This window comes from Ixodes scapularis, unplaced genomic scaffold, assembly GCF_016920785.2.
Source record: "Ixodes scapularis isolate PalLabHiFi unplaced genomic scaffold, ASM1692078v2 PGA_scaffold1__304_contigs__length_218370807, whole genome shotgun sequence".
NCBI lineage: Eukaryota > Metazoa > Arthropoda > Arachnida > Ixodida > Ixodidae > Ixodes > Ixodes scapularis.
This window is the reverse complement of record NW_024609846.1, coordinates 207,911,991-207,939,002: the sequence shown is the minus strand read 5'-3', so window position 1 is coordinate 207,939,002 and position 27,012 is coordinate 207,911,991. Positions and strand designations below refer to the sequence as shown.

Sequence of the window (27,012 nt, the reverse complement as noted above, 5' to 3'; positions counted from 1 at the left end):
GCTGTCGCATGTCATGTCTTATAGTGTAACACTTGTGACTTATTTTTAAATTTGAGGTTTTTTTTTTGTTTCACAAAGTTAATTTTTTTTATTATAGATTTTCACGTGAATGTTTCTAGTACGACTAATATTTCTTGAGATTTTTTTATTGTGCATTCTACGAAACGAGCTTGATTTCCCTTTTGATTTGTTTTGTAGAGTTGTTGCACACAGTATTATGCAATTATCTCGAACTGCTGAACTTTTGGGGACAAAGGCCTTCTCGGAGGCCTTTGTCCCCTAAATTCGCAATAAACCCGCAAATTCAATAAAAAAAAAAAAAAGAAAAAGAAAACTTGGAGGGATTTGTTGGGGAATTCGGACGTGCGTCTAGAGCAAGGGTGGCTAAACTGCGGCTCACGGGTTGCATGAGGCTCTTCACTGGTCCAGGTGGGGCTTGTGGCTTTCTAATAGGAATGCCCCCCCCCCCCCCCTTAAAAAAAAATTCTAGGAAGAAAAAAAAGCTTATAGTCTTGGCACCCTTGCACTACAGTACGTACATACAACTGGACGTTTTTTTTACACATAGATGTTGTTCAGTGACCCTGTTTCCTTCATTGTTCTAGAAAGAATTTCGAACCGTATACGCATAACGTGCGTCGGGGGCAGCAGCGTGCTTGCGAACCATGCATTAATTTTTGCTTAGCGGTTGAAACATTCTGCTGCCTGGTGTCATTTGTTGTCGACAATTAGACTTGTCCCCCTTGGAAAGGACTGTTCCCCCCATGTCGCTTCTTGTTAAAATAAGCCCCCCCCCCCCCCCCCCCCCCTCTTTTTTTTTCCCCTGCGGCTCTGTCAACTTTTGCAGTTGTGTCTGTGGCTCTGGCCCTATTCCACTCTGGCCACCCCTGGTCTAGAGTTTGGCAAATTCATTGGGAAATATTCCAAAGTTCCCCCCAAGAACTTTTGAAAAGTCAAGTTTTGCTCAAGTAATTTCGGTGTTGATATTTGACGGTTGCGTTGCACACACGCGACACGATAACGTAACCCTCGAGGGCGTTCGGGAGAGGTTGTTTTGGCTCGTTGCCTGCCTTCATTGTCCCTGTGCAAAGCTGTGCAGTGTGGAAAAAGGGAACAGTTAAGTCAAATCAGACCTAGCACTTCGGTTTTGACTTTGGGGCTCTGTTTTGGGGTGCGAGTTGGTGTAAGTTGCACAGTGCCGATCTAAAGCCGAAGAGGATGTACGGGCTCGGGTGCTCTAGATGTGATGGCAAGTGGTTTCATGCTGCCTGGATCTGCAGGAACAACTGGCAGGTCCCTGCTTTATCTACTCGTTCGGGGGTCCTAGCCCCATTGTTGCCTTTTTTTCTTATCCATGCGTATGGAGCTAAACTGAAGGGATTATCTGTAACCTAGAGATAATCCTCAATCTGTTGCTAGTTTTGTCATTGGCACCAGCTACATTGCGTGCTCGTGACCGTCATATAGTGGAAGGTGAATGTGGTCAAGGGCAAAGGCCACTGGCTTTTTTGGAGGCCTTTTGTTTGCAAATTGAAAACTGATACCTGCTTTATAAATGGTAAAAGTTTACTTTAAGCACGATAGTTTGTTTTACTTTGTGCTAGCGAAGGTGAAGCTACAAGCACGAGCGTGATGCCCCAGACAATGCTTGCACTGCACAAAGGCACATGCTTTGCAGGGGATGCCGAAAGACTGAAACTCATTCTTGTTGCTTTTGCTTTGGGGTGGAGTATATTTCTTTAGGAAGGTTTAATTTGGCGTTGACATCCACGTTTGTAGAATGTGCCATTTTTGACGCATTATTATCGAACGGCACTCGAATCGCGACTGCAGGCGCTTGTCCTCTCCGGCCTTGGCAGTGCTTCCTTTCATGCGGTCTTAGTTAAACGCCAGTCCAGACGTTTGTGTTTGAGTGTGTGATGACCACTTGTGACCACTTACAAGGAGGCGGTTGCTACGGCAACCAAGGTTTGCGCAGCGCGTCGTAGTGGAACGCAAGTGGTCGTGGCATCGTCGGTCACGCTCGAATGCAAGCGCCCCAACGCTGTCTTCAGCCAGGCGGCCGAGGCCCAGTGCAGCCTTTCCGTGTCCCATTAGAAAAAGCCCGCGCATCCCCGCAGAGCCCGGACCTGTCCCAGCTGTCGGACGAGCAGTTCGAGGACATCCTCAAGGAGTTGGCGCAGTGCAAGAGCGCGGCACGGTCGAGCTCGCTGGTGCGCTGCCTGCGCCGGGGGGTGCGGGACCGGGAGGAGGCCCCGCCCTCCCTCCATGGGGCCCCCCACCGCTCCCTGCAGGACCTGCCCCAGTGCACGCGGGTGGCTGGCAGGGGCCGGCCGGGAAGGCCGGGCGGGCCCCCCTGCGAGGCCGAAACCCCTCCGGGGGACGCGCGGCCTGCCCTCAACAACGGGACGGCTCACCGGGACGACCTGGCCGCAAAGGTGGGGGCCCTCGGACGCTTTCGGGCCTCCTCGCACTCCTTTGGCTCGGGTGGTGGCACGCGGTGGCGGTGGCGTCCGATCCGACCGTTGGTCGCCGTCCACTTTGACGGCTTCCGGAAACTTGGGGGTTCAGGAGTCGGGTCGCTGCGCCAACAACGACACAAGCTTTTTTTTGCCACTGCTTTAATGACCGGCCAACTGGGTTATGACGCGGGATGGAGCGACGTAATTCGTTGCCACTTCCCACATTGCCACAAAACGAGTTCCGTTCCGGCACATTTCCTTCGTTGTCACAGAGCGAGTTTTGGCTCACGGTCGGCACGGGACGCCGAGGCCTTCGGTCGTAGACGCATTCCAGGCACTCTTGTGGCTGGGGGGGTGGGGGGGGGGGATGTTAGTAAGGTGAGAGTTACCGTAAAGTTCCGAAAGAACGCCAACCCAAAATTAACAAACAAATGGTGTAAAACATCGGGTGGGCTGTTTTTGGGGATGCCACAGCAAACCTTGATCAAAAATTAATTATACCGGGCGCCTGCTGCGAACCACATGATGTGGCAACTGATATTCCAGATCGCGGACACCGCTAATTTGCGTTTCACAATGCGACAAGCACACGGGAACTCGCTACGAACTCCTGTGTCACGGGAAAAGATACCGCAGGTTGTGGACGCAGCAGATTCGCGTTCTACCGTGCGAAGGACCCACGGAAACCTGCCGAGGACTCTCATCTGATGGGGACGAACACCGCAAATCGCGGACGCAGCAGAATCATAATTCACGATGCAATATACACGCGGGACCAACTCACGTGTTATGGGAATCAATATCGCGCACGCAGGTCGCAGACAGAAACGCGGAAATGTGCTACAAACTTATGTCACGGGAACGGATACCGCAGGTTGTGGACACGGCAGATTTACATTTCATGATGCAATATACACACAGGAACAACTCGATTATGTTACGGGAGCTGATATCGCGGTCGAAAACACGGGAACCTGCTATGAACTTGCTTATCAGACGTACTGGTACAGCAGATCGCGCAGCGGATGCAAATCCATTTGGACATCGCGTGACGTCCAATGGGAGTGGGGGGTTGGCTATACTTTAGAAATTTTATGTTACAGGTATTTAGCCATAAAAACGGAATGGGTGATCTCTCGGGGGGTGGGCTTTCTGTCAGAAATTTACGGTAAGCAGATGGAGAGTTGGGCTCTCGGTGGGCACGGCGCAGTTGGAAACGTGGACGGAGGAAGATACAAGACGGGACCGAGTGCCGACTACAAGTTTTCGTGGACGTGTGCACCTGTTAGCAGTGGGGGTGTTGTGTGTGCTATTTTGTGGAGAAACTTTCGGTTGGTCGAAAATTTCGGTTTGTTGGTGGGAGTTCAGTTTGGTCTCTTTTCGTCGTTTGTCCTCGTATGTATTCACACGGTTGTGCCAAGAGACAAAAGATGCCCTTGTTCGGCATAGTTTTTGTGCTGGCTCATAACAGTCTCGCCGACCGTCGTGCGGTAGAACCTGGTCGACGTGACTTTCGGGCAGTTGTGAGTAAGTTACTTTTAAAAAGTAATTTGTTACAGTTACAGTTACTTTGAACAAGTAGCGAAGTTACCTTTACAGTTACCGCAACAAAAGAGTAACTCATTACAGTTACAGTTACTTTTAAGAAGTAACGACGTTACTTTTCAGTTACCTTTCTATAACTCAAAAATTAAGGAAAAACTAGTGTTTGAAATAAATAAATATAGACACGAATCAGTCGGGCTTCCACCATAGTGGTAAATTCAAACTTAATAATTTAGCTGGAAAATTAGTCAATATTATAAAAAGAATAAAGACCAAAGTTCAACTGGATGCGTTTTCTCAGATTTGAACACGAAGACTTGTTGTCGGAGTGCTCCTTGTTGCAAAGTTTGCCTACTGTGGTCAAATTGTTGGCAACCCCCTTCACCATAGAAAAATACTCTCTGTACGCCGGCCATGCTAGTTCTTTGTTCTCATCAACATCCCCATCCTTGGTAGCACTAGCACATTGCTGGCTCGTTGACGGTTGCGCTGGGTTCATGGACTCCTTTGATATATCTCAGTTTGTACCCAGCAAACCAGAAGCAAGCCCTGCGCAAACAGCAGTAAATTTTGCCTCCACCGTTGAAACCATGCCGGAGTAGTGGCGCAAATCAAGATACGAGACATGCGCAGTGCGGAGAAGTGGTGCTAATCAAAATACAAAACATACGAAGTTCCCTCCACGTGTATTGTTGTTTCACGGTTGATTCACCCGATTGAAAAGCGTGCGCAGAAAAAAGAAAAACCGCAACAGAGATAGTGCTTAATATACTAAGATGTAAGTGTTCAGTCAAAAGGTACAAGCAAGTGCATAAAGATAACTACATTCTTCTTTTTTTTCATCAAATCTACACTTGGCTATATTCGAATAGTGACTCGCGAGAAAGAACGTATTCTCAAGTTTGTGCTAGGCCAACTGACACACGAAATGTCGGAACAGACAATTTGGAAAGTCCAAGAAATAGCTAGATTATTTTCGTTCAATGATATATTTTTCACAAAGAACTGAAAAGTAATGACAAAAGTAAAGTTACTTTCATTGTTACCTCACAAAAAGTAATAGGACTACAGTTACAAGTTACATTCTTAAAAAGTAACTCGTTACAGTTACAAGTTACCGAATAAGTAACGAAAAAAAGTAGCTACGGTAACGTGTTACTACCCAAGACTGCTTTCGGGTGACCGAGGCGAGAACACTCAATTCGAAAAGGCCTAAAAAAAAAAAAAAAGACGACCAGAGGGGCCCTTTGGATGAAAATGAGAATTAATTCTCGAGCGGCATTTTATTTCATGCGGTCTTCCACGGCCACAAGGATCTAGTGCATTAATTAAGAAACTGGTAAATCAAAATATTTATTAAAATACTGAACGTTTTTTAAAATTTCGAATTGTTTGTTAAAATGAGGGGTCGATCGAGAGTCGTGGCAAAACGACGCGGGAATGAGCGAAATTTACGTGCCTGTCGAGCTACCCCTGCCACTCCCCCATGTCGTCGGCTGTGAAACGGGGCCTAATACCACAGGTCGCATACACAGCAAGTTTGCTTTCTGCGGTGCGATAAGTATGCGAGAATTTGTTAGGGACTCTCGTCACAGGGACAGTTAATGCGTATGCAGCACATTTGCGCTTCACAGTGCGATCAACACTAGAGAAACTGTCACAAACGCGGGCGTCACGGGAACCAATATCGCGAGTGCAGATTGCGGACAAAAGTGCTGGAGCCTGCTACGTAAAAAAGCGCAGAAACCTGCACGGAAACAGATGTTGATTGCAGATGAAGCAGATTTGTGTTTCACGGTGCAATAACACTGGACACCACTACAAACTTGTGTATCACGGTAACTAATATCACACCCGCAAATAGCGGGCAAAAATACGATACCGGAGCGAATTTCGAACTTGCATTTCACGGGAAGAGCTGCCGCAGATTGCGAATGCAGCAGATTGATGAGTCCAGGTGCGATAAACGTGCGAGAACCCGGGGCGAACACGCTTGTCACACGTACCCACACCGCAGATTGCGCGGTTAATGAGATTTCCGTCGGGCATTGCGTGATCAATACCTGGCTGGAATCAGGGGTTGTCCAATGTTTCTCAATTTTTATGTTATGGATGTTCAGCCCAGAAAACGGAATGGGCATTGTATGGGACTTTATGGTAGCATGATGGGGTGTTCAGTTTCCGAGACATTTATCCCGGCCCGACCCGGGCCCGATGCAGTTGACAATAAATGAGCCCGAACCTGTTGCGAGCCAGGACATCGGCCCGAGCTCGGCCAATGTCCTGGTTTTGGGCTTTCGGGTGTGTCCGAGTTCGCGCAGGTCTCTATTCGCTACGAACTCGCATGTCAAGGGAGCTAATATGACCCGCACATCGCAGACGCAGCAAACTCTGGTTCCATGGCGCAACAAACGTGCAAAAACCTGCAACAAATTCGCTCGTCACACGTACCGATGCCGTAGATCACGCAGTTGATTTGGTTTTGTCGGAAATCGCGTTGACAAGTTGGTGCGTGGGCGAATTTTGGAATTTTTAGCCCGTGGGAATTCAGTCAGAAAAACGGAATGGGCGATAGGGTGTTCATACCAGATTTTAAGGTACTTGTGTTGGCGCATGAATGAGCTTTAATTCCAGAAATTGGTCAGCTTGGACTGCTTACACTTTTCTGAAAAAAGCGCGACATGGTGCAATTCTCCCAGTTGTGTAGTCGTTGTGCGCATTTGCAAAAGTCCCCACAGTTTAGAAAGCCTCTCTTTCTTGGAACGTGAACACTGGAGTATAGAGTCTCGAGCATCGTTGTATTCATCAGTTGAGCCATCGTAAATATTTTTAATGATTTGTTTGTCATTCATCTCTTTGCAAATAATCGCACCCCTGTCGGTGTCAGTGCCGACAAGGACGTGCCGAAAGTGCTTGCGATATCTGCCTTTTATTTTTGAACTCGCTGCCTCGGCGATAATGTATTTTCTCTTAGAGAGAAAAAAATATTTGTTGCACGTCAGCGTCATACTGGTACTGCATTGCCAACTATCTGCCTCTGTTGAAAACTCTGGCATATCGTTGTGCAAAATCACACACTGGTGGTACCAACTAGTACCGGTCTACGACCACATGCTGCAATAACGGCTCGCAAGGACTTCACTCGAACCCAAACCTGACACAAATGAAAAATGAAAATTCTTTCGTTTCCCGCCTTTGTAGGGAGTGAAACTTTGGAGGTCTCGCGGAGTGCTCCACTACATGCTCATTGCCACCAAAGGAGGTTTCCACCTCCAGGGTTGCTCAGAACTTCTGCTCTTCGTGGCCTTTTTGGCGAGATTGCGAGCCACCAATGTCAAAAATAATTTTATAGTCCTTTAGTTAGTAAGTCGGAGCTTTTCTTTACGAAAACTTTGAAGTTAAGCAGCGTTCGAAAATATGTTTTGTGCAAAGATAACTTTTTGACACTAATAATAATAATAATAATAATGCTGCGTTTGTGCTTATACAGCCTGAACTTAGTCTACCTCAATAGGCGACTTGTCTTTCAGCCGTGGATGAGCAATTTAGCCGGTGCAGTACAACTGCTAGCCAGGGGTCTTTGACGTGCGCCACGCAGTAGTGACACCCGACCGCTCGTCGGTACGATGCTCGTCCAGGTCGGAACGAACAGGGCCGCGGTGCGAGCTTTCGTTGCACATGCTCCGAGCTGGCGTGCGCTAGCCTACTCAACCGCCGATCCCCCCATCATTTTATTTTTTTTTACGAGATTTTTTATGAACAAACGACGGGAAATTAAAAATGCTCGGTTGCATTAATTTTGTCGAAGCGGCCTTCACTCCGGCAGTATTCGACTGCAGCGTCGAACCGACGAGATCTGGCTTGTCGGGCCAGTTGGTGCGCTAAAAAAGGAATAGCTATGAGGCACTTGTACCAAAAAACTGTGCAAGACGCCTCTTGCAGCCCGCTCTCCACATGTGGTGTGGCAGACAGCTTCTCGATCGGCGCCGCGCCGCTCCGCCCCGGGGTCCAACTGGTTCCCCCATTGCAACGGGGTTTCTGATAAGGGGTCTGCCCAGGGGGCTCCTCGTAGAGCGCCCCTGATGTGCCCCCGGCCCGGTGCCCCCTTCGGTCGGGGAAAGGGGATGTCCGGAGCGGATGTCCGACTCGCGGGGTTCTGGGTGACTTTTGTTGTGAGGAAGCCCAAGTGCGCTCCTTGCTGATAGACTGTGCCTTCTGCCTCTGCAGCCGACTGCTGTGGAGCTCCTGGAGACCAAGACGTTCCTGCTTGAGAGTAAGTGAAATCCTCTTTTGGTTGCGGGGCAGACGTCGCTCGGCCGTCTTGTCGTCTTCTACTTGACCCTCGGGTGATTTCGGGTAAGATCAAATGGAAGGTGGCTGGTCGACCTTTTTAATTTGATTCATAAGTTTATATGTTGTTTTCAAGTGCCCGAAATAAACAAAAACCAATATTTTCACTCTCAAAAAAAAAAATTATTTGATGCAAAAATATCTTGGATCACGAACAGGTGGAAAGTCTCATGTATTTGTGCATCCGGAGTGGTCACCTTTGGTGATAGATGAGTGAACTTCTTTCCGAGTGAGTTTCATAATTGTTTCACGCACTCGGTACCTGTATTTTAAATAATTGAGTCGCAAACATAATATTTTGATGCAACACTCTACTCGTAAATATAAGTAAATTGACGAAAAAATGCAATTTATTCATGAACAGGTTGTATAGATATTGACAAGCAAACACGAGAAAAGCACCAAGCTAAAAGAACTGATGATAATTTTAAAAAAAACAATCTCGTTCTTAATTTTTTTAAACTGTCCAGTCATTCTATTCTTCTTTGGGAGTTCATATTTTCATTAAAAACATGTTGCATCATATTGGTGGTGTTATAGATGCAGCTCCTCTACCAAAGCCCTTTTCAGAGGCTCGGCACGGGCTGTCGCTATTGTGCAACAAAGTGACTGCGACTTCTTATTTTGTGAAAAGAGCACAATTTTTTTTTGTTACCCGAGTGATGCAAGGAATACTGTTAAATAGTGTACACATAATAATAAATTGGACATTAAGTAATCACACGACACGAAAAACTGCTTTGCCTTCTCGAGTGTCAAAATGGACAGGTGTTAACTAGTCGAAAGTTGCCGTTGCAAAATACCCACGCGGTCGTGCTGTGCGGACACGCTCCCTCTCCTCCCCCCTGCTGCCTTTCAGGTTCCGTTCTCGTGTACTCTCCGCACCTTTACGAAACAGCTCGCATGCATACTTTCGCTTCTTCCACCACAGGCGCGATTGCGGGCACCCCTTTGTTCGGAAAAAAGTGTTTCAGCCCAAGAAAAAGCATGTCTCTGTGTCCTTCTCCAACTCGTGCAACATCTCGTGCAATCGTTCCACAGGAGCAGACGCCTCCTCACACACTGCTCCTACCTCGATTCCGCTGAAAGGAAAGAACCCACTGCAAACATTCTACAGCACACTGGCTGAAGGAAAGTCTCCTTTAGCACGCCTTTCTACAATGCAGCAGCTACCCGCTGTCAGTCGCAGCACACTTTGTGTGGTCGTTTGTATTTTCTTGGGAAAGAGTGTTCATCATTATCTTCCTGATTGGCGTTTCCTGGGAGCCCCCCCAGGTTGTGAAACGTTGCTTGGTACTTGATGAGTCCTCCAACTCCGTCGCACACAAAACATTACTTGGCTAGGTGTTCAGCATTCCGTGAAGCCCAGATAAAGGTGTGGCCGCGAAGCTTGACACTGCTTGGTTGGGGGATGGGAGAGGAGGAGTGAGGAGTTAGAAAGCTGATTGGTTGGCAGGTGGGAGAGAAGTGAGGAGCTCGATGCTGATTGGTTGGCGGGTGGGAAAGGAGGAGTGACGAACTTGACGCTGATTGGTTAACGGGGAGGTCATGTGACTAGAGGGCGAGGAGGAGCTCAACCGCATGTGTGTACTGCATAGGTCGGCATTTTAGGACCCACTCACTCACCATCACATCACCGAAATTGGCAGCCCATCAAAGTCATTCGGAATCACATCACAAAGTACACCACCATTCAAAAGTCACAGCCCTTCACATCACAGAGTTCAACTGTGCCAAAGACTCATAGCCAATCACATCACGCACCCGCAAACTCGCCCCCATCATGGTTACTCACAATCACGAGGAGGTCCCACTCACAGCCAGTCACTCACATCACGGCCCCTCAGAGTCGCCCCCTTCACAGCTACTCACACTCATGAAGAGGAGGCCCCACTCACGGCCGCATCACGGCTACTCACACTCATGAGGAGCTCACACTCACGGCCAGCCACTCACATCACGGCCCCTCAGAGTCGCCCCGATCACGGCTACTTACACTCATGAAGAGGAGGTCCCACTCATGACCCCATCACGGCTACCCACACTCATGAGGAGACCACACTCACGGCCAGCCACTCACATCACGGCCCCTCGGAGTCGCCGCCTTCACGGCTACTCACACTCATGATGAGGAAGCCCCACTCACAACCCCATCACGGCTACTCACACTCATGAGGAGCTCACACTCACGGCCAGCCACTCACAATCACGGTCTCGCGTCCCCTCATCGAGGGGCCTCCTCGCTACGAGCCGAGCGGGCCGGCGCCTGCGGCTCTAATGTTTGTTTTGGTTTGTTCCCAGTATTTCTTTTTAGTTTTTTTAACATTGAGCAAGAGGCATCCACACCACGCCGGCACCACAGCACTACTAAAAAAAAAAAAAAAAAACTATATATACAAAAAAGCCAACCCCCGAAAGTTTTTTTCTTTTCCCCTTTTATTTGCACCGTTTCCCAAAGCAAAACCTCCGTATAACGGAGGTTTTGCTTTGGGAAACGGTAGGCAGTACAGACAGTCTGGCGACGCACTGCGCGGAGGGGTGCAGCGCACATATCCTACTACGCATGCAGCGAACTGCTCACTCGGCGTTAAGACGTATTCGGAAGTTGCGAGCGAAACGGGGCAGAGGAGAAGTCCACCGTGGCAGCGGAATTAACCTGTAGTGGACGGCTGGCGTGGCACGTTTGCGGCACTGTCTAGGGCGCTGAGCATTCCTGGCACTATCTGTGGGCCTCGCCCACTAAAAAAAAATAATAACAATAAAAATAAAACTTTTGAATATTGGCGATGTTTCTGATATAGTTGATGTGAGACGTTGCATGCCAAATTTAGCATATTTCCTTCCTAAATCTTGAACTTTGTTAGTCCTTCTAAAAAGGATATAGGGGGAACCGCATCGTAATATTTGAGGCACAGACTTTTTAGGTGACGCTAAAGGCAGCCGCATCATTAGTTCAAAAAGAGAAATGGGTCAATATTCTCCTTAAGCGGCATTCATACGAAAAAGAAATCTGCAGAGGGACGGGCTTGATGTTGGCGGCAGACACAATTTCCTTCTTGGCTTTGTTTTTCACGCCAACCAGGTGCAGGGGGAAAGGATGTCGGAGCTTGCAGATCAGTTAACTCTTTCCTGGCCATGGGAAAAGTAGCAATTTTCCTAACTAATTTGCATACGTAGCAAATATGACTTGTCAAAATTTGGCCAATTAGTTGTTTTGTCTGAGGAAACTGGTTAGTGTAATGTGGGTAAAAGATCTAAAATGTCATTCTTGAAAATACCGTATACGTGCGGAAGGCTTATAAACGCCGAAACTTCTACAGCTATGTCATGTTAAGGGGAGACACTACCCAGAAAAAACAATTTCTGCTAAAAAGGTTGATTTTGAAAAATGTCATACATCCACCAACATTTAGAGTATTCCCAGAAAGTTTCATTAGTTGACACTGCATAGTTAATTTTTTATAAATTAGTTTCGGTCCACTGATGCTGAAGAAAAGGTAGAGGTTGGAGCACTTTGAATGCATTTTTCTCCATTCCACTTTTGGCATAAATTTCACTTCAAGAAAACTATTGTTTTGTTGTTACGAATCATTTTTATGAGTTTTTCTGGGGTGAAATTTTAAGGGGAAGATAGCTGTGTGATTGTATTTTTTATTTTTGTCATTTTTTATGCTCAAGAACTACAATTTTGGACGAAGGATGGAAATCTAAAAAAACAGTATTTGTGTTTATGTGACTGTTCTGTCATGAAAGACGGTATAATAAAAAAAAATATAGCTCTATAGCTATCTGCTTTGAACTGTCCTAAAGCAATATAACACTTGAAAACAACCAATTTATGAGTAATTTCAAAACGAAAGTTTCCCTGCACAGTCACATCTTTGAACAATTGCAATTTTTTTTGCACTTCACCCAGGTTAACAAAATTTGGCAGAAATGTTCTCAACATTTCTGCCAAAAATCAGACAAGGGGTTCAAACATCCATTTTTTTTTTTGGGTAGTATAAAAGAAAAATTGAAAATATACAAAACGTGCCCCACACCGACGACTATTACTTCTGAAAGTTAGTGTACTCTAACTAACGTTGTCTATTTTTAGTTTGTCGGAGTGTTGGCCTCCGTAACACGTGTGCTTTTCCGCGAAGGAATGCTTATATTGGTGAAACACAGATAGTACACCTGACATCCCCAGCAGAATGCTTTCTCTGTGTTCTACCTTGGTTTAGTCATAGCCTCGATTTCAGTTCCCCATATCTAGCATTTTTGTCCTTGTAGGGAACATAACATGTGCACGCCAGCTCAGGACAGCATTGGAAGTTATAGGGATGCTTATACCGACAACCACCTGTTATGCGACATCTATAAGATCATTTAAACTTTCCCCAGGGTTCTTGAAGTCTAAAAAATATGATGCAATAGAGTTGAATTACGTAAATGATGCCATCTTTGTTACGAAGCCCGATGCAAGCAGTTAGCCATGTTAGACGAGTGCAACTACCTTTCCCAGGACTATTTTTGATGGCCCACCAGCTTGCGATAGAGCTCTAACCTACGTTCGAACCGAAACTACAGTTCTTCGGCTATTCTCCGCTCTAAATTTAATTTCGTGACTGCTCTTGGAAACCATCGATTACCAGTGATCGACAGCCTGTGGGTGAGACCAGGAAAGAGTTAAGCGGTTTCCATGCTTTCCATATACCACCGCAGACGAATTCGGAGGTCTACATTTGACACCTAAGCGTTTAACGACAAACTATCGTTCAAAACAAACCGATCTGCCGCCGAACCGGCTTTGTTTGTACCGCCGAGGATCCCTCCCTCCCCGCCGCCGGGCCGACGTTGTGGTGGAAAAGCCCAATGTTTTCGTCGCACGGTGCGTGCACCGGGGAGAGATGCCAGGCATTTCTCCCTCTCGCGAATACCGCTTAAATTGGAAAAGGCAGCAAGCAGACTTGGCAGATCTTAACAAAAGGCCCGAAGCCTCGTGCAGCCGTACCAAACAAGGTGCTAATGCTTGCGGACTATTCGTAGAGTGCTCCTTTAGGCTCCGCCGGGCGTCGGTTAAACGTTCGACGCCCCCGCTACATCAAATTTCGAAAATGCCACGGCTAGAGGAAGTCGAGCTTGACTAGTAGCTCGGAGGGCCGTCTCTAATTTCGTCGACGGCGCACACGTCACCTTTGGGTCGGGGCTCGACAAGGGTGGCAAGCGCCAAATACGGCACGCCTTGGGCGTACCGGGGGCTGAGCATGGTGGGGCTTGCAGGCGAAGCGACGGGGTCGCGGGTGGGCGGCCGGCCGGGCAAGGGCAAGAAGGGGCGCAACCACGCGGAGGAGACGGTGCGACTGGCCCGGCACATCGAGGGCAACCGGGGGGACGACGCCATTGACGCCCTGGTGGCCTTCATCTGCTCGGAGGACAAGGCCGGCAAGGGCCCCAACGGCCTGGATCGCAAGCTGAAGGCGGCACCCCGCAGGGCTCGGCACCCACCCCGAGAGCGGGAGAGGCCCTTCTCGCCCAGCTTCTACTCGGACCAGGGGGCGGAGCCGGAGGAGGGCCCCGGCCGGCCCGACGTGTCCTCCTACTCGGACGTGGATCAGGTGCAGGAGGAGTTCCGACTGGTCACCAAGAAGCAGCGGCGCCGGGGCAAGGAGGCCCTCCCCCGCAGGCCCCCGTGCCCGGCCCCTGTCACGCCCCCCTCCGAGCCCTCGTCCCCGTCGGACAGCGGAGGGGGGACCCAGCCGTCCCCCCGACCCACCCCCCCCACCTCGTACGCGGACGTGGCCCGGATGCCCCGCGGTGGCTGCCGGACGCCCCCCCCGGCCCTCCCGCCACCCCCCGTGGTGCTGCTGGGCGGAGCGTCCCTTCCCCCCTGCGGGCCCTTGGGCCAGATCACCTTCGGCTTCGACGTGAACGAGCAGCTGGTGCGCATGACGCTGGACGGGCCCCGTCCTCCCGACCCCCTGGGCAGCTTCAACTACGCGGACGTGGTGCACTTCCTCGGCTCCGGTGAGCACCCAGCTTTTCTTTCCCCTTTTCCGCGAGTAAGGCCTGATGATTGGCCAAGTGATGAGCTCTAGTTTGCGAGTGGCAATGCGGTTGTACCTTTCTGCAATGAAATCTTCGATGTTGACGGAAAACGCCTCTTCTACGAAAGTGCCCGTTCGACTGAGTAAAACCGAGTCCTCACCGGGTTGTTTGAAGACTAGAACGAACTGGGTGGCCCAAATGCACACTCGCTCCAGGATTGACGGTCGAGTTTTTTCCTAAACGACGTTTCCCAGTGGTTGGGATTTCAGCGACGTGGTTGCCGCGCCAAACTGTGCCGAAGTGCTTACCCCGCAACACTTCGACAGGTGCGGTGAATTTGTGCCAACATTGAGCCAAAACGGCCCTGTCATTGTAGTGGGCTTCTTCAAATTTTCTGAACTTTAGGATATTGCCTTAAATGACGTGCTGCTTCATTTGATCTCTGTATCTCCATCCTCAAGTCTCCACCACCTACATGAAATTTGACTAATGAAAATAGTTAATTGCATGGAGATTTTGTATGATACTATTATTGCTCTTTTTAGGCAATATTTTGACAAAAATTTCAAATCTTTGGATGTAGGACACATAATACTGCAATCTTCGTTTGAAAACGCAGTCCAACGGCACCCTCTGGTGTCTGATCCAATGCGCAGAGAGAGGTGTGTCACAATATTTAATTTCCAGTTTTTTAGGATGCTTTAGAGCCTGTAGATTGAGTTATCACCATAAACAGACAATCTTAGATTTCATTGAACAGTTTTTAAGGTTCATTTATCGTTCCCATGCTGATTTTTGTCATCATGAAGTCCTGCGTATAAATTGTAATTGGTGTTAATAATCAAATGACGAAGGCTTTGCTTTTATTTGAATTAATAATTGCAGTTTTATTACAATCTTTTAGCACTTCAGTGAAACATCAGCTTAGGTGCTCAGCATTCTAATCTAACATACTATCCTGGGATATACTATTTAGTTTACCTTTGGCTCGTACCAAAAATAACTATTCGCAGCAATTCACAGTGTCCTTCATCATTCAGCATATTGTTGTCTTGCATGGTATTTCTACATGCCATAGCTAGTTAGTATGTGTTTGGGAATCAAATCTGCCGTGCAGTTGATGCTGACAAACCTCGCAAGGGGCACCTGTAAAAGCAGGTGTTTGGCAAGTGGCGTTGCCACGAACCCCGAGCCGTGTGGGTTCGCCTGTCCACGTTTGGCCGTGACTTTCCCGTGTCTGGGGAAAAGGGGATCCTGGTGGTTGAGCTGAGCTTGGGGATGGTTCGACCCTTCGGGGCCCCACGGCTGAGGCAATGCACTACCTCGGCCCTCGCTTTGCCAGGATGATTGGGCCTAGTCGCCTCTTCTTCTCTTTACCTTCATCTTCCCTCCTCTTTGGAGGCAAGGGCTAACCTTGGCTGGTGATAGAAACCCTTTTCTAGAACACAGTGATGGAAGTGTTGCGCCAAATTGCGCCAAGGACGCAACTTTGCTACATGTAGTGCGAAATTGTCATTTGACCGAAGAATTGCGCCATGCCTGCGCCGAGATGAGATGTGGCAATAAAAAATAAAAAAATGAAGTCCTGTCAGAGCGCGTGGCGGTACCGCGGTATTTTCCGCGCCGCAACTGTTACGCAAACAAACTGCGAGGGCGCATTATCATCATCATCATTGAAAGGAACAACGTTAGCAACGTCCGAGACCAAAGCCGCAGAGGCTAAGCGAAGAACCATTCCACTAAGCAGCCTATTTAGAAAAAAAAAAAGGCCGAGCTTGTGGATGTTTTTGATGTTGGCCCGCCCAGTTCCCGTGCGCTAGCTACCAGCGAAGTCAAAGCTAGCACGAGCCCAATGCTCTGTGCATTCCTGACTCGCGCGTGGGCTCGTGCAGTGTGGGCACCGTTACGGGCTCCATGCGCGTGCTTGTAGCTTCGGCTGCGCTCGCACCGAAGCTGAAACGAAGTGCTTTGTGCTCCTTTTCGGAGCACAAAGCACTGCGCGACTCGCGCGACTGCGGTGTCTGCTCCGCGGGTGTCGCTTCTCTGCAGCGTGTCGGTGCATGCCAAGGAGCGCACTCAACGGGTTAACGCGCCATGATCCGATCGTGACTTCGCCAACACATTGAAAATGAATCGGAATTTTTGAAGTGAATATCGGATACCGCAATATTTGACGCTGCTGCCCAATAGACAACTCTAATCTGAACTAAAACATTCCACAACAGTGACGGTCGTGAGATGCTGCTGCAGATACCTTAAAAGAAGTGCAGGCTGATAAAACTAAATATCCTGTACCATCAGAACTCAGTGTGACATATTTAATTGTATTTTTTTATCTGACGAGCTGATAAACTTTATTTAAAAAAAATGTTTTTTTTTTGTTTTTACTTTGTTGAATTTTATATATCCTGTCTTAAAAAATGCAACTGGCGCTGTGTTCCAATAGTAGTGATGGGCTTTATATAGCGATGCAGCATTATTTCATTTTCAAGTAATATGCCAACATATGCCGGACCCTGCTCCAAAAGGGCGACTACCTGCTCCAAAACAAGATTTTGCCTGCTACAAGGCCTGCTCCAAAAGGTCAAATGGCCCTTACATCACTGAGAACAGCACTCAGGTATAGTGCCTGGGCAGCACTGACAGCCCAACGTACTCAGCAAAGCCCCTTTTGTTATGATACGTTGGCTATCCCCATGATGGGCTCCATGGCGGCGGTGCACTGCAGCTGCCGAATTCTTGCCTTTTTATGGCGTCCCTCTCTTTTGATCCCCGAGCAGAGCGACAGCCCAAAAAGGGCTTGCCCTGCTCCCCCCCTACTTTTGCAAAAGCCAAAGAACCCGAAACCGTTTCTAGTTTTCTTATAGTCCATGCTGCAACCGACACCTTTGTTAAAGATTTCACCTTTCCTTGTCTCTGAGATCCTAGAGCAGGCGATTGAAATGAATTACGAGCCAAGAAAGCTTGCTTGGGTCTTCCTTGTTGAGGCAGAAAATAAAGCTCAAAGCACAGCATTACTTAAAAGAAACACTGACATGTCGAAATCATTTTTTTTTAATCCGAAATGATTGAAAACGATGCCTGGACATTACCTTTAAAATTCGAAACTTGGGAATTCAGTATTTGTGAAGTAAAGAAGCAATTTCCAAATGCCGAATTCCAAGTTCCTGCACGATCCGCGCTAGTGCAGTTACGTCAAATATTGAGCTGTCCTGTGAGTCGAGTTTCTTTCACGCCTCCGCTCCGAACCGCCGTTGCCGTCGGGTGTACCAAGAACAAACGGTTCCCTTTATGCGTGCCGTGCCGCCTATCGCTGCGAGCAGACGACACTCGACGTCTCACCGGTTCTGCGTGAAAGGCTGCCCCGGCGGAGTCACAACTAAAACTACAATACACAGACACCAAACCCAGTGGTTTTGACCGTTTGACGATTTCCTTTTCGAAGTCCGAGAGGTCGTCGGGCACCTAAAGAAGAACACTTCGTCCGATTCCCTGACTCGCCGATCATCCTCTGTTAATGCGTCGGGCGCCGCCATGTTTTCTGAAGAAGGATAAAAATCCAGAAGGCGACATCACACCGGACTCTGATCTTAGAGCGCAGCTCTTGGGCACCTATTCCGGTTTGAGCGGTGTCGCCGTCGCCGTAATCACGCGATGCATTATGGGAAATGTCCCATAATGCAATGCATTGGGGGAGGGGGAGGAGGAGGAGGAGGAGGGGAGGAGGAGGTGAAGGAGGAAAGGAGGAGAAGGGCGAGTAGGAGGAAGAGGAGGGAAGGAGGAGTATCAGGGAGGATGAGGAGGTGGGGTGGAGAGAGGAGGGGTATACCCTTTCCTCAGTAACCTTCCCTCCTCCTCCTCTAGAGCTGCGCTCTAATTCGGCGTTACACGGTGTTGTGAACGTCTTTCAATTTTTTTGGTATTTCAAAAAGAAAGCAGTGCGTTTGCAACTGCGTTAAAAACATGTTTTACTATTTCCGTTATTACATGTTATAGAAATGTCGCCTGCAAAGCTTCTAAATTTTTGTAATATTTGACGTCACAAATCAAAAGAAGCGAGGAGGTGAGGAGCAGGCGAGAGAAGCGGCAAAAATAAAAAGGTGTGCGTAGAGCAATTTTATTTTTTTGCGTTGCGGTATTTTTTTTTTTGTTTGTCTATGACTACAACTTGCATTGTTTTAGGCAATAAAAAAAAATACTATGTTTGGAATATCAGTGCCCCTTTAAGTTGACAAACTTAGGCAAACACCAGGTCTCTGTAACCCCACACTGCACTCTGAATACTGCCCGTGGCGTCATCTCTGAGGATGACTTCCTTCAGTGCACTGAAAAGTAAATTCTTGAAGGTCTGCGCAGGAGTGCTGTTAGAGGCGTGTGGCGAATCACTCTACGATGAGACGGACGGGAGATACTAACCCGACACCTAGTCCTGACTTTTGAACTCCACTCTCTGCCTTCCACTGTGAAGGCAGGGTACCTAAACCATACCTGCCAACTCTTCAGAGTTTTTCGTAAAATGTATGAATTGGGACTGATTTTACAAATTTACGAATCTTGCTTCAAATTTTACAAAAAAAAAACTTGTGTAAAAATCTTTTTTTTTTTTACATTTCTTTTGTAGAACCATTGCTGGCGGTACTTTGCACCGTCACAAGAGGGCGATAATGACCGTCCACGGCAGCGCCGTGGTTTTTACTATTCGTCTATCCGGTGGCCACGGATCCGAAACCAATCCAAAGTCCAAAGCCTTTGTTCGTGTTTTCGGCGGCGTACGTTAGTTTGGCGTGTTAAGACGTGGTTGGGCCTCTGTTTTGGCCGGTTTCGAGGCGAGAAGTGCGGCGTCTGTGTGTGTTTGTTGCATGTGTAATCGTAGCATTCCCCTAGTCGGGGTGGCTTCGCGGCGCAGTGGCGAACTGTAAACCTCAAACGAGGTACCTTAAAGGGGCCCTGCAATGACTTTTTGACTGGTTTTTAATTTGCACTGAACCTGAGCTTACTGAACATAGTAACTTAATCCAACTTTTCTTTTCTCAAATTTTGCTTTATTTGAAAAGTTATAGGCAAATTAGAATTACAAAAACAAGCAAAAAATAACTTCCTTCATGACGTCGTAGGTCTTGCCTTGAGTGGCCTTGAACTAGAGGAGGAGGAGGAGTGAGCTCATCGAGCGCACACGGCTGCCGCACTCCCTGTCGACGGCTCGAGAGGGTGCCACTAAAGCATGTGTTGGATAGGCTGTATGAAGCGGGCGGCCAGGGCAGCTCGTATTGCATTTGCAGCGCGACTAAACACTAATTTGGCATAACATTTCATTGGCCACAAACGACAGCAAACACGGGGTTAAGATCAGTTCAGAACGGGAGCCACTTCGCGCTGACGCACCGCCAAATGGCCAAATCGCCAACAGGGCCCGTGCCGAAGGCCTTCGGAACGCTCGAAACCGGTCGGATTCTTGAGCCGGCATACGACCACAGCGCCGCCGCGTACATCCGGGACCTTTCTACACTCCTCGTTTGTCGTAGCCTCATCCCACTAGCCTTTTCTAGTATGCGCCGTTTTTTTCCGCCGCTTGGTGGCGGGTATGTCGACAGGTCATTTCTCGTTTCCGTACTTTCTAAACTGCATTTGTTTCTTTTCTGATCTAAAATACTGAACAAAAACTACTTTCATACATAATTGGAACGGTTCGCCACACTTATATATTGTATCTCGACTAAAAAAAAGCTCTTAGCAGCTTTGACCAGTGGCAAGCCCCGGACCAAAGACGTCGCATTTTGCGCGCTTTCGGTACCGTGGGTCGCCCTCGTCGGTGGAGGAGGTTTCTGCGTCGTCCGGTTAAAATATGACGCACTGATATTTAGTTACTCTCTCCATGCCCGCTGGCTTGCCCCAACCCCAAGAGACGTAGAAACCGCAAAAAAGGTAGACGCTTAAATATGATTGCAGGGCTCTTTAAGGTGTTCCTGAAGTCCTACACGTCAGAATTCCCGTGCTTCATGCCGTCCAAAAAGGAAGAGAAGTTTGGATTCTATAGCACGTGCACGTGTGATGTGAGCGTTTCGCACGGTGGCAAGGCTGACATTAAGCTGCACATCACTTTGCGTAAACAGCCCTCCCCCCCTGCGCGGCTGCGGGAGTTTTACGATCTTGAAAGTCCACAGGTTGGCAGGTATGCTAAACTGCAGAGTTAGTTTTTTCGTTCAAAATCCTGCTTCTATTGCCAGCGTTTTGGACATGGTTCCCGAAACTGCTGCGGCCGAGAAACCTGTGGAAAATGTTGTGCGACTGGCCACGTCGCCGACATCTGTGAAAATGACCATAAATGCGTAAACTGTGGTGGACCATGCCCCGCATTTTCACTCGCATGCCCGAAATGGAAGGAAGAGAAAGTTGTCGCATTTAAGGTCAAGTACAATCTAAACTACCAAGAGGCTAGAGGACAGCTTGTCTTCAAGGCTAGCGGTTCATATGCCCAGGCAGTGCGAAGGGGATCCCCACTTTCTATGGCATCTGTGGAGATGCAGACTGAACCTGAAGACCTGTCTTCTCCACAAGGGTCCTGTTGCAAACGTCCGAAGACGGTGGGCAAACTACCGCCTTCATGTTCCAATAAGGTTGTTGTGTCCTCTAAGGAAGGTACTACACCCTCCAGGGAGCCATACTTGCCGTCAATGGCACCAGCTGGCCCTTCTGGCCGAGGTCGAGGGCTGCCTTCCCGTGCCTCTGGCAGGTCTTTAAAGGCAGGGTGGTCAGATCCACCTCTGCCGCCCAAAGGACCCAAGGTCTTGTTGGATGAGAAAATGGATGAGAGCATCCCACTCTCTGATGAGGACCTTCCTCTCTCTGGATCAGGGTCTGTCTCCTCGGCCTCCTGCGAGACTGCAGGATAGCCCAAGGCAAAGAAGAAAGCTATCCCACGGATTGTGGCACCAAAATACACATAAACTGCATTTTGTATGACACAAATATCGACCCTTTTCCTTTATTGAAGATAAATGTTGTTCTTCCTTCAGTGGAACTGCAGAGGCCTCTTGCCTAACTACAGCGATGTGAGCGATCCTTAAGAGGATCACCGGCTCATTGCATGTTGCTTACAGGAAACGCTTCTAAAGACCACCCACACTAATGTTTTAAAACACTTCCAAGTGTTTCGCAGGGACCGTACACATGCAGCTCACGCAGCTGGAGGTGTTGCGGTATTTGTGCAACGTCAGTTCCTTGTAACGAGGTGGCCCCTGCAGACTTTACTGGAGGCAGGGGCTACACACATTTTGTTAGATCGAATAATTACAGTCTGTTCTTTGTATGTACCTCCCAATTATCAGTTACATAGGGAGGAGCTAGAAGACCTTGTTAATCAACTCCCTTCACCTTTTTTACTTTTAGGAGATTTTAACGCACACAATCCCCTGAGGGGTATTGACAGACGGGATTCTAGGGGGACCCTTGTCGAATGTTTTCTGCTTTTTACGGGATTGTGCCTGCTAAACACAAATGAATTCACATGTTTTAGCTCAGTAACTTAAACTTTTACTTCCTTGACCTATCTATTTGTCACCCATCATTATTCCCACTGCTTTCGTGGAAGGTCATCCCGAATTCTCGTGCAAGTGACCACTTTCCTATCACTTTAAAATTTAACCATCTTCCCATGACAGTCTCAACGCGCTCACCTCGTTGGAAGGTTGAAAAAGCCTACTGGGCAACTTCCATGGAATCGTCTCTTTTGGCATGCACATCACTTGACAATCTCGATTCGTCCTGTAATTCCTCAATTTGTGAACATAGTGTCCAACTTACGGTTAATAACTTGATCAAATGGGCCTTTACGAATGGTTTTAAATTTGCCCCCGGAAAAATAGCTCGGGTCTTTTTTTCGTCGACGTGGAATTCTTCAGGAGCCATCCCTGAGCATGTACGGCACTCCTATTGTTGTAAAAAATGAGCGCAAGTTTCTGGGCCTTGTGTTTGATTCCAAGTGGACTTTCATCCCACGTAATCAAGCTAACTAAAGTGTCTTAAATCTCGCCTTAAGGTCTTGTCACATGTATCCTGGGGCTGTGACCGACTCTGCCTCTTGCGCATCTATCGCTCAGTCATTTTTTATCAGCATGATTATGGTAGTATTGTTTATAACTGCCTTTACATCAGTCCTGAATATGTTAGATCACATTAATCATCAGGGACTGCGATTAGCTGCTGGTGCGTTTTGCACCTCTCCAGCGCTTAGCCTTTATGCAGAAGCGAATTTACCCTCTCTGGACTATAGGAAATTTTCCCTGGGTTTTATGTACTGCGTCCGAGCCCGCTCTGTCGCCACGCGCCCCATTGGAGATAGTATTGAGAATGTCAAGTTCCAACTCACATTTGGAAACAACCCTTTCATAGTCTTCCCTTTTTCTACGAGGAATGGTAATGCAGCACAATCTTTTGGGGTGGATGCAAAGCTTCCACTAGTATAGTACCCACCACATAAAGCCCCATGGAACCATTGCCTCATACGTTGCGACTTTACACCCACCTCGTCTATTAAAAGGGGTGTTCCACAGGAAGTCATAAAGCAGGCATTGTTTTAGCTTCAAACCCGGTATTGGGACTACGCCAATTTTTATACAGATGGAACAAAACAAAAAAAGACTAGTAGACTGTGCAATGGTGGTACCATTGGTAGATCAGATAAATCAACAGCCACTATACTAAGAGCAGAGCTCTATGGTTTGCTGCTGGCTGTTGATTACATAACTTTAAAAAAAAGCTTCTTTATGCTGTAATCAACACCGACCCCGAGTTCTCTGAAGGAAGTCGCATCAATCAGCTGTGTAACAAACCCACTGGTTTCTGAGTTAAAGAACAAAATTATCTTGGCTGCAAAAAAAAATCTTGACATAGTCCTATGCTGGGTTCCTAGCCACGTTGGCATTCCTGGAAATGAGTTGGCTGTTTGCGCAGCTTTCACTGCTGATGGTAGAGAAATCGACGTGCACCAAATACTATACAAAGATCACCGCAACTCTTTGAAAGGTTGCGTCCAAGCAAAGTGGCGGCTGCAGTGGAACAATGAAACGGGCAACAAGCTTCATGGAATCAAACCTTCTCTGAGCGGGTGGGATGGTGCCCAACACTGGAAGCGCTTCTATGAGGTTGTACTTTGTAGGTTACGAATCGGTCATGCCCGTCTCACACCTAGGCACCTCTTGAGTGGGGAGGATGCCCCTGGATGTGGACACTGTCACTTGCCTCCAAGTATTGTGCACATACTCATTGAATGCCCTATGTATGATCAGCGCCATTACAAACAGTTCTCACTGGTTTACACACCAACTCATGTTTACAAACAAACTGGAGCGCCCCTAGTGGACGCCACTAGCGCCGCGCATGCGCGATGGGGGTGTGGGCAAGAAGCTCGTCGTCGCCCATAAGCAAACCGTTCAAATGGGATGTTGTTGGCGTTGGTATAAGTCCCCGTGCTTTTTTCGCGTTGAAATTGTTGCTTCTACGTCTTCCTGGCAATGTCCGAATACTTCAGCGGCCTCATCGAAAGTAACGAGGCTCGTTACACCGCAAAACTTGGCGTGAATAATGTAACACGCACCGATTCGTTCCGTGTGGACGCCACAGAATGGACTCTAAAACCTGATTGACATGGTCAGGTCCTGCTCGCTATTTTCAGTCATGACGTTGCCCGGGCTGCAAACGCCTGAACAGTAGCCGAGATGTCAATGTTGATACTGAAAATCGCAAGCAGAATCGGACCGAGTGAATCGGGCATCTGGTCACTGGTGAACAATTACCAACATCTCCTTATATCTACTGTTTACACTGAGCCTACTTACCTGAACCAACCTTCAAACTTAAACATCTTTTGAGGTCTGCACTTACTTCTTATCGCAATTACTGAGTCAATGTTTGGCCTACGGGCCGCTGTCGTTTGACCAAGCAGACGGCAGGCAAAAATGTTTGAGAGAGCAGATGACAGCTCGAACAATGAGGTGGCCGTTTGAACTTGATAATGCACTGAACATAGTCTGCAGGTGGTCTGTGCGACTTGACGGATTTGCTGCGCTCATGTTGGAACAAAACAAATAAATCTGACTACAAGTATCCGTGAATTCAATCCAAAGTGCTTTTCGCCCAAGCAATCGTGGTCCGACGGCATCTGTTCTTCCTATTTCACGGCCCCTATTTACGTTCTTGGACAAACCGAGCAGGCAGAAAACGCATGAAAATTGACCTTCAAACCTCTTCTGACTCTTTTGGTACAGCCCCAGTCGCGGCGTTTTGACGAGAAGGCAGGTTTTTGTCTGGTTTCTTCCGAAAAGACACAGGAATGCACGTCCCACGTGGTGACTTCCACCCACAACCCCAGACCGGAAGTGCGCCCGACACACCACCACTGTGCCGTGACGTAACAGAGCTGAGTTTGTGTATAAACATCAGATTCCACTACACCTTGCCTTACTACTAGGTGATGAACCGCTCATCCCACACAGCTGTGTTTTTAACTTCCTCATTGATGTCGGCCTTCTACACCGACTGTGATTTTACTGTCTATCCTAAATGCATGGTCATATTTTCATGTTCAAAGTTTTATCAGATATTTTGCTACTGTAGCTTTTTCCTCTCCTTAACCGCATTATGCAATAGTCTGAGCTTGGCTCCCTCTTTTGCTCGCAGCATGGAACCGGGCCTTCCAGAGCAACAAAAGAGGTGAGTCCCCGGGCGGGCCTGGCCGGCCCCCGTGCTGACGGGGCGCTTGCCCGCCCCACCCCAGACCCGGACGGAGGGAGCGGCCCCGACTGCGGGGGAGCCGGGACGGCCTGCTACTACCGGGACGCCTCGGCACCCGGCCGGCCGGACAGCTAGTGTGCGTGGGGCTGCGGGCGGGTGCTCCGCGGACCCCCGGTGCAGTGCGTGCGTCGGACCACGTGCCTCGGAAGAGCCCTTCGGACTGCTTAGGAAATGGTGACGGACGACCCCGGCTGGCCGCCGTCTGTGCGGGACGGGAGGAAGGAAGTGTGCCCCTTGCGGGGGAACCTCTGGTGCGACGGGGGGACCTTTGTTTTGCCGTTGTGGGACCCCCGGGACGGCCCCCGCCCTCTCAGAAGGCTGGGATCACCCTCCCCGGTGGGACCACCTTGCCCGGTGGGACCACCCTCCCTGGCGGGAGCCACCGCTCGCGGGGAGGACGCCCTCTGCGAAGACCGCTCCGGCCAAAGGAGGTGGGCCGCCGCAACCTGCCCTGGTCGCCCTCACCGAGACTTTTTTTTTTTAATTTGTTCTCTTTGCGGAGAAGATTGTGATGAACTTCCCCCTGCAATTCAATTTGCGTGGAGAGAGGTTTCGTCGAAGACATGTTACGATTAATTTATTATAATTATTGTTGTTACTATAATTATGGTGGTTTTGGGAAGGGCGCGTCGGGAGAAGAGGTGGCCCCCGAACGGAACAAAAGCTAGGTCAGGGTACGAAGGAGCCTAGTTTTTCTTTTTCTGGTTTTTTAATTGTCAGATATATATATATATATATGAAAAAAAAAAAAAAAAAGATATACGCGTATGATCGAGACAGCCACCGAACACTCTTCCAAGCAGTGAGTGTTACAAGGGCCTAGCCACATCGCCGGACGGGTGCCGCCCTTACCTTACGTTTCCCCTCAAACCTCTCCGCCCATTTTGTCGTCGCACAAAAGGGGTCCGGCGAAGGGAGCGACGGCACGTTTGCGGTGGCGCGCGTCGACCAAATGCTTCGCCGAGGCTCCGCGCGCGGGAGGGCAAGACGAGCAGTCCACGAGTGCCGTCGGAGGTTGTACAACCGGCTGCACGTTGCAGTCGCGACTAGTCCGAGATGGGGGCCTCTGGGGCAGCGGGGGGAGGCCCGGCAGCCGTGGGGGCGTCGCTCGCGGTGCCGCGTCCCGGCTGCCGGAGGACCTTGAGGGACACTTGCTCAGCTACTCGTCGGGAGCGAGGGCCTCCCCTCCTGCCCCTCAAAAAATAAAAGACAGGGATCGAGCGAGTGCAATGGAGAAATAAAAGTTGCTTCGACAGTTTTCCCTCGTGTCGTTTTTGGGGTCTCGTGGCGGGGAGTTGGAAGTTGGCAGAGACGGGAAAGAGAATGGGGTTTGCGTCTGTGACACGACGCTCGGCGGCAACCGCTCTACGCTACGTCGACGAGGCTAGCGTAGCTTCCCTGGTGTTGCGACGCCGTCCAAGCTATCTGTACGAGGGTGTGGCCCTGCCACCTCTGTCGTGTAAAGCACTAGATGAAGCCACGTGCCCTTGTGGCATTGTGGGTCCACGGCACTGCGAAAGCTACACCAGTCTTGACGATGCAGAGCAGCATAGTCAGTGTGGAGTTTAGCCAGTTTGTAACAAAAGATTGAGGACCGCTGGCAGCATTCGCTGCTCGGGATTCTGTTGGAAACGGACATTATTGTTTGCTCAATTGTCTGGAGGCTACGACGTAGGAGTATGTTCGTGGAACCAACATCACAAAAATGTGATTCGGAAGCACAATATCCGAGATTTAGTGGAGAATCCGCCAAATGACCTTTTTTCAGCTTCTGGTGTGTGAGCATTGCACATTTTTCTCATAGACCTGTAAATTGTTTGTGGATTGATGTTGAAAA

At 48.7% G+C, this 27,012-nt stretch overlaps 1 protein-coding gene across 1 annotated transcript in view; it reads left to right on the top strand.

Annotated features, from left to right (window-relative positions):
• LOC8051556 (protein PRRC2A-like) overlaps positions 1–26,434 on the top strand; it is a 30,865-nt gene extending 4,431 nt beyond the window's left edge. The window contains exons 2-6 of the mRNA XM_040206271.3: positions 2,121–2,438; positions 8,235–8,280; positions 13,623–14,366; positions 25,062–25,094; positions 25,159–26,434. Coding sequence (XP_040062205.1) covers positions 2,121–2,438; positions 8,235–8,280; positions 13,623–14,366; positions 25,062–25,094; positions 25,159–25,250 — 1,233 coding nt within the window. The 3' untranslated portion in view covers positions 25,251–26,434. The remainder of the gene's footprint in view (positions 1–2,120; positions 2,439–8,234; positions 8,281–13,622; positions 14,367–25,061; positions 25,095–25,158) is intronic.
• The last annotated feature ends 578 nt before the right edge of the window (positions 26,435–27,012 follow it).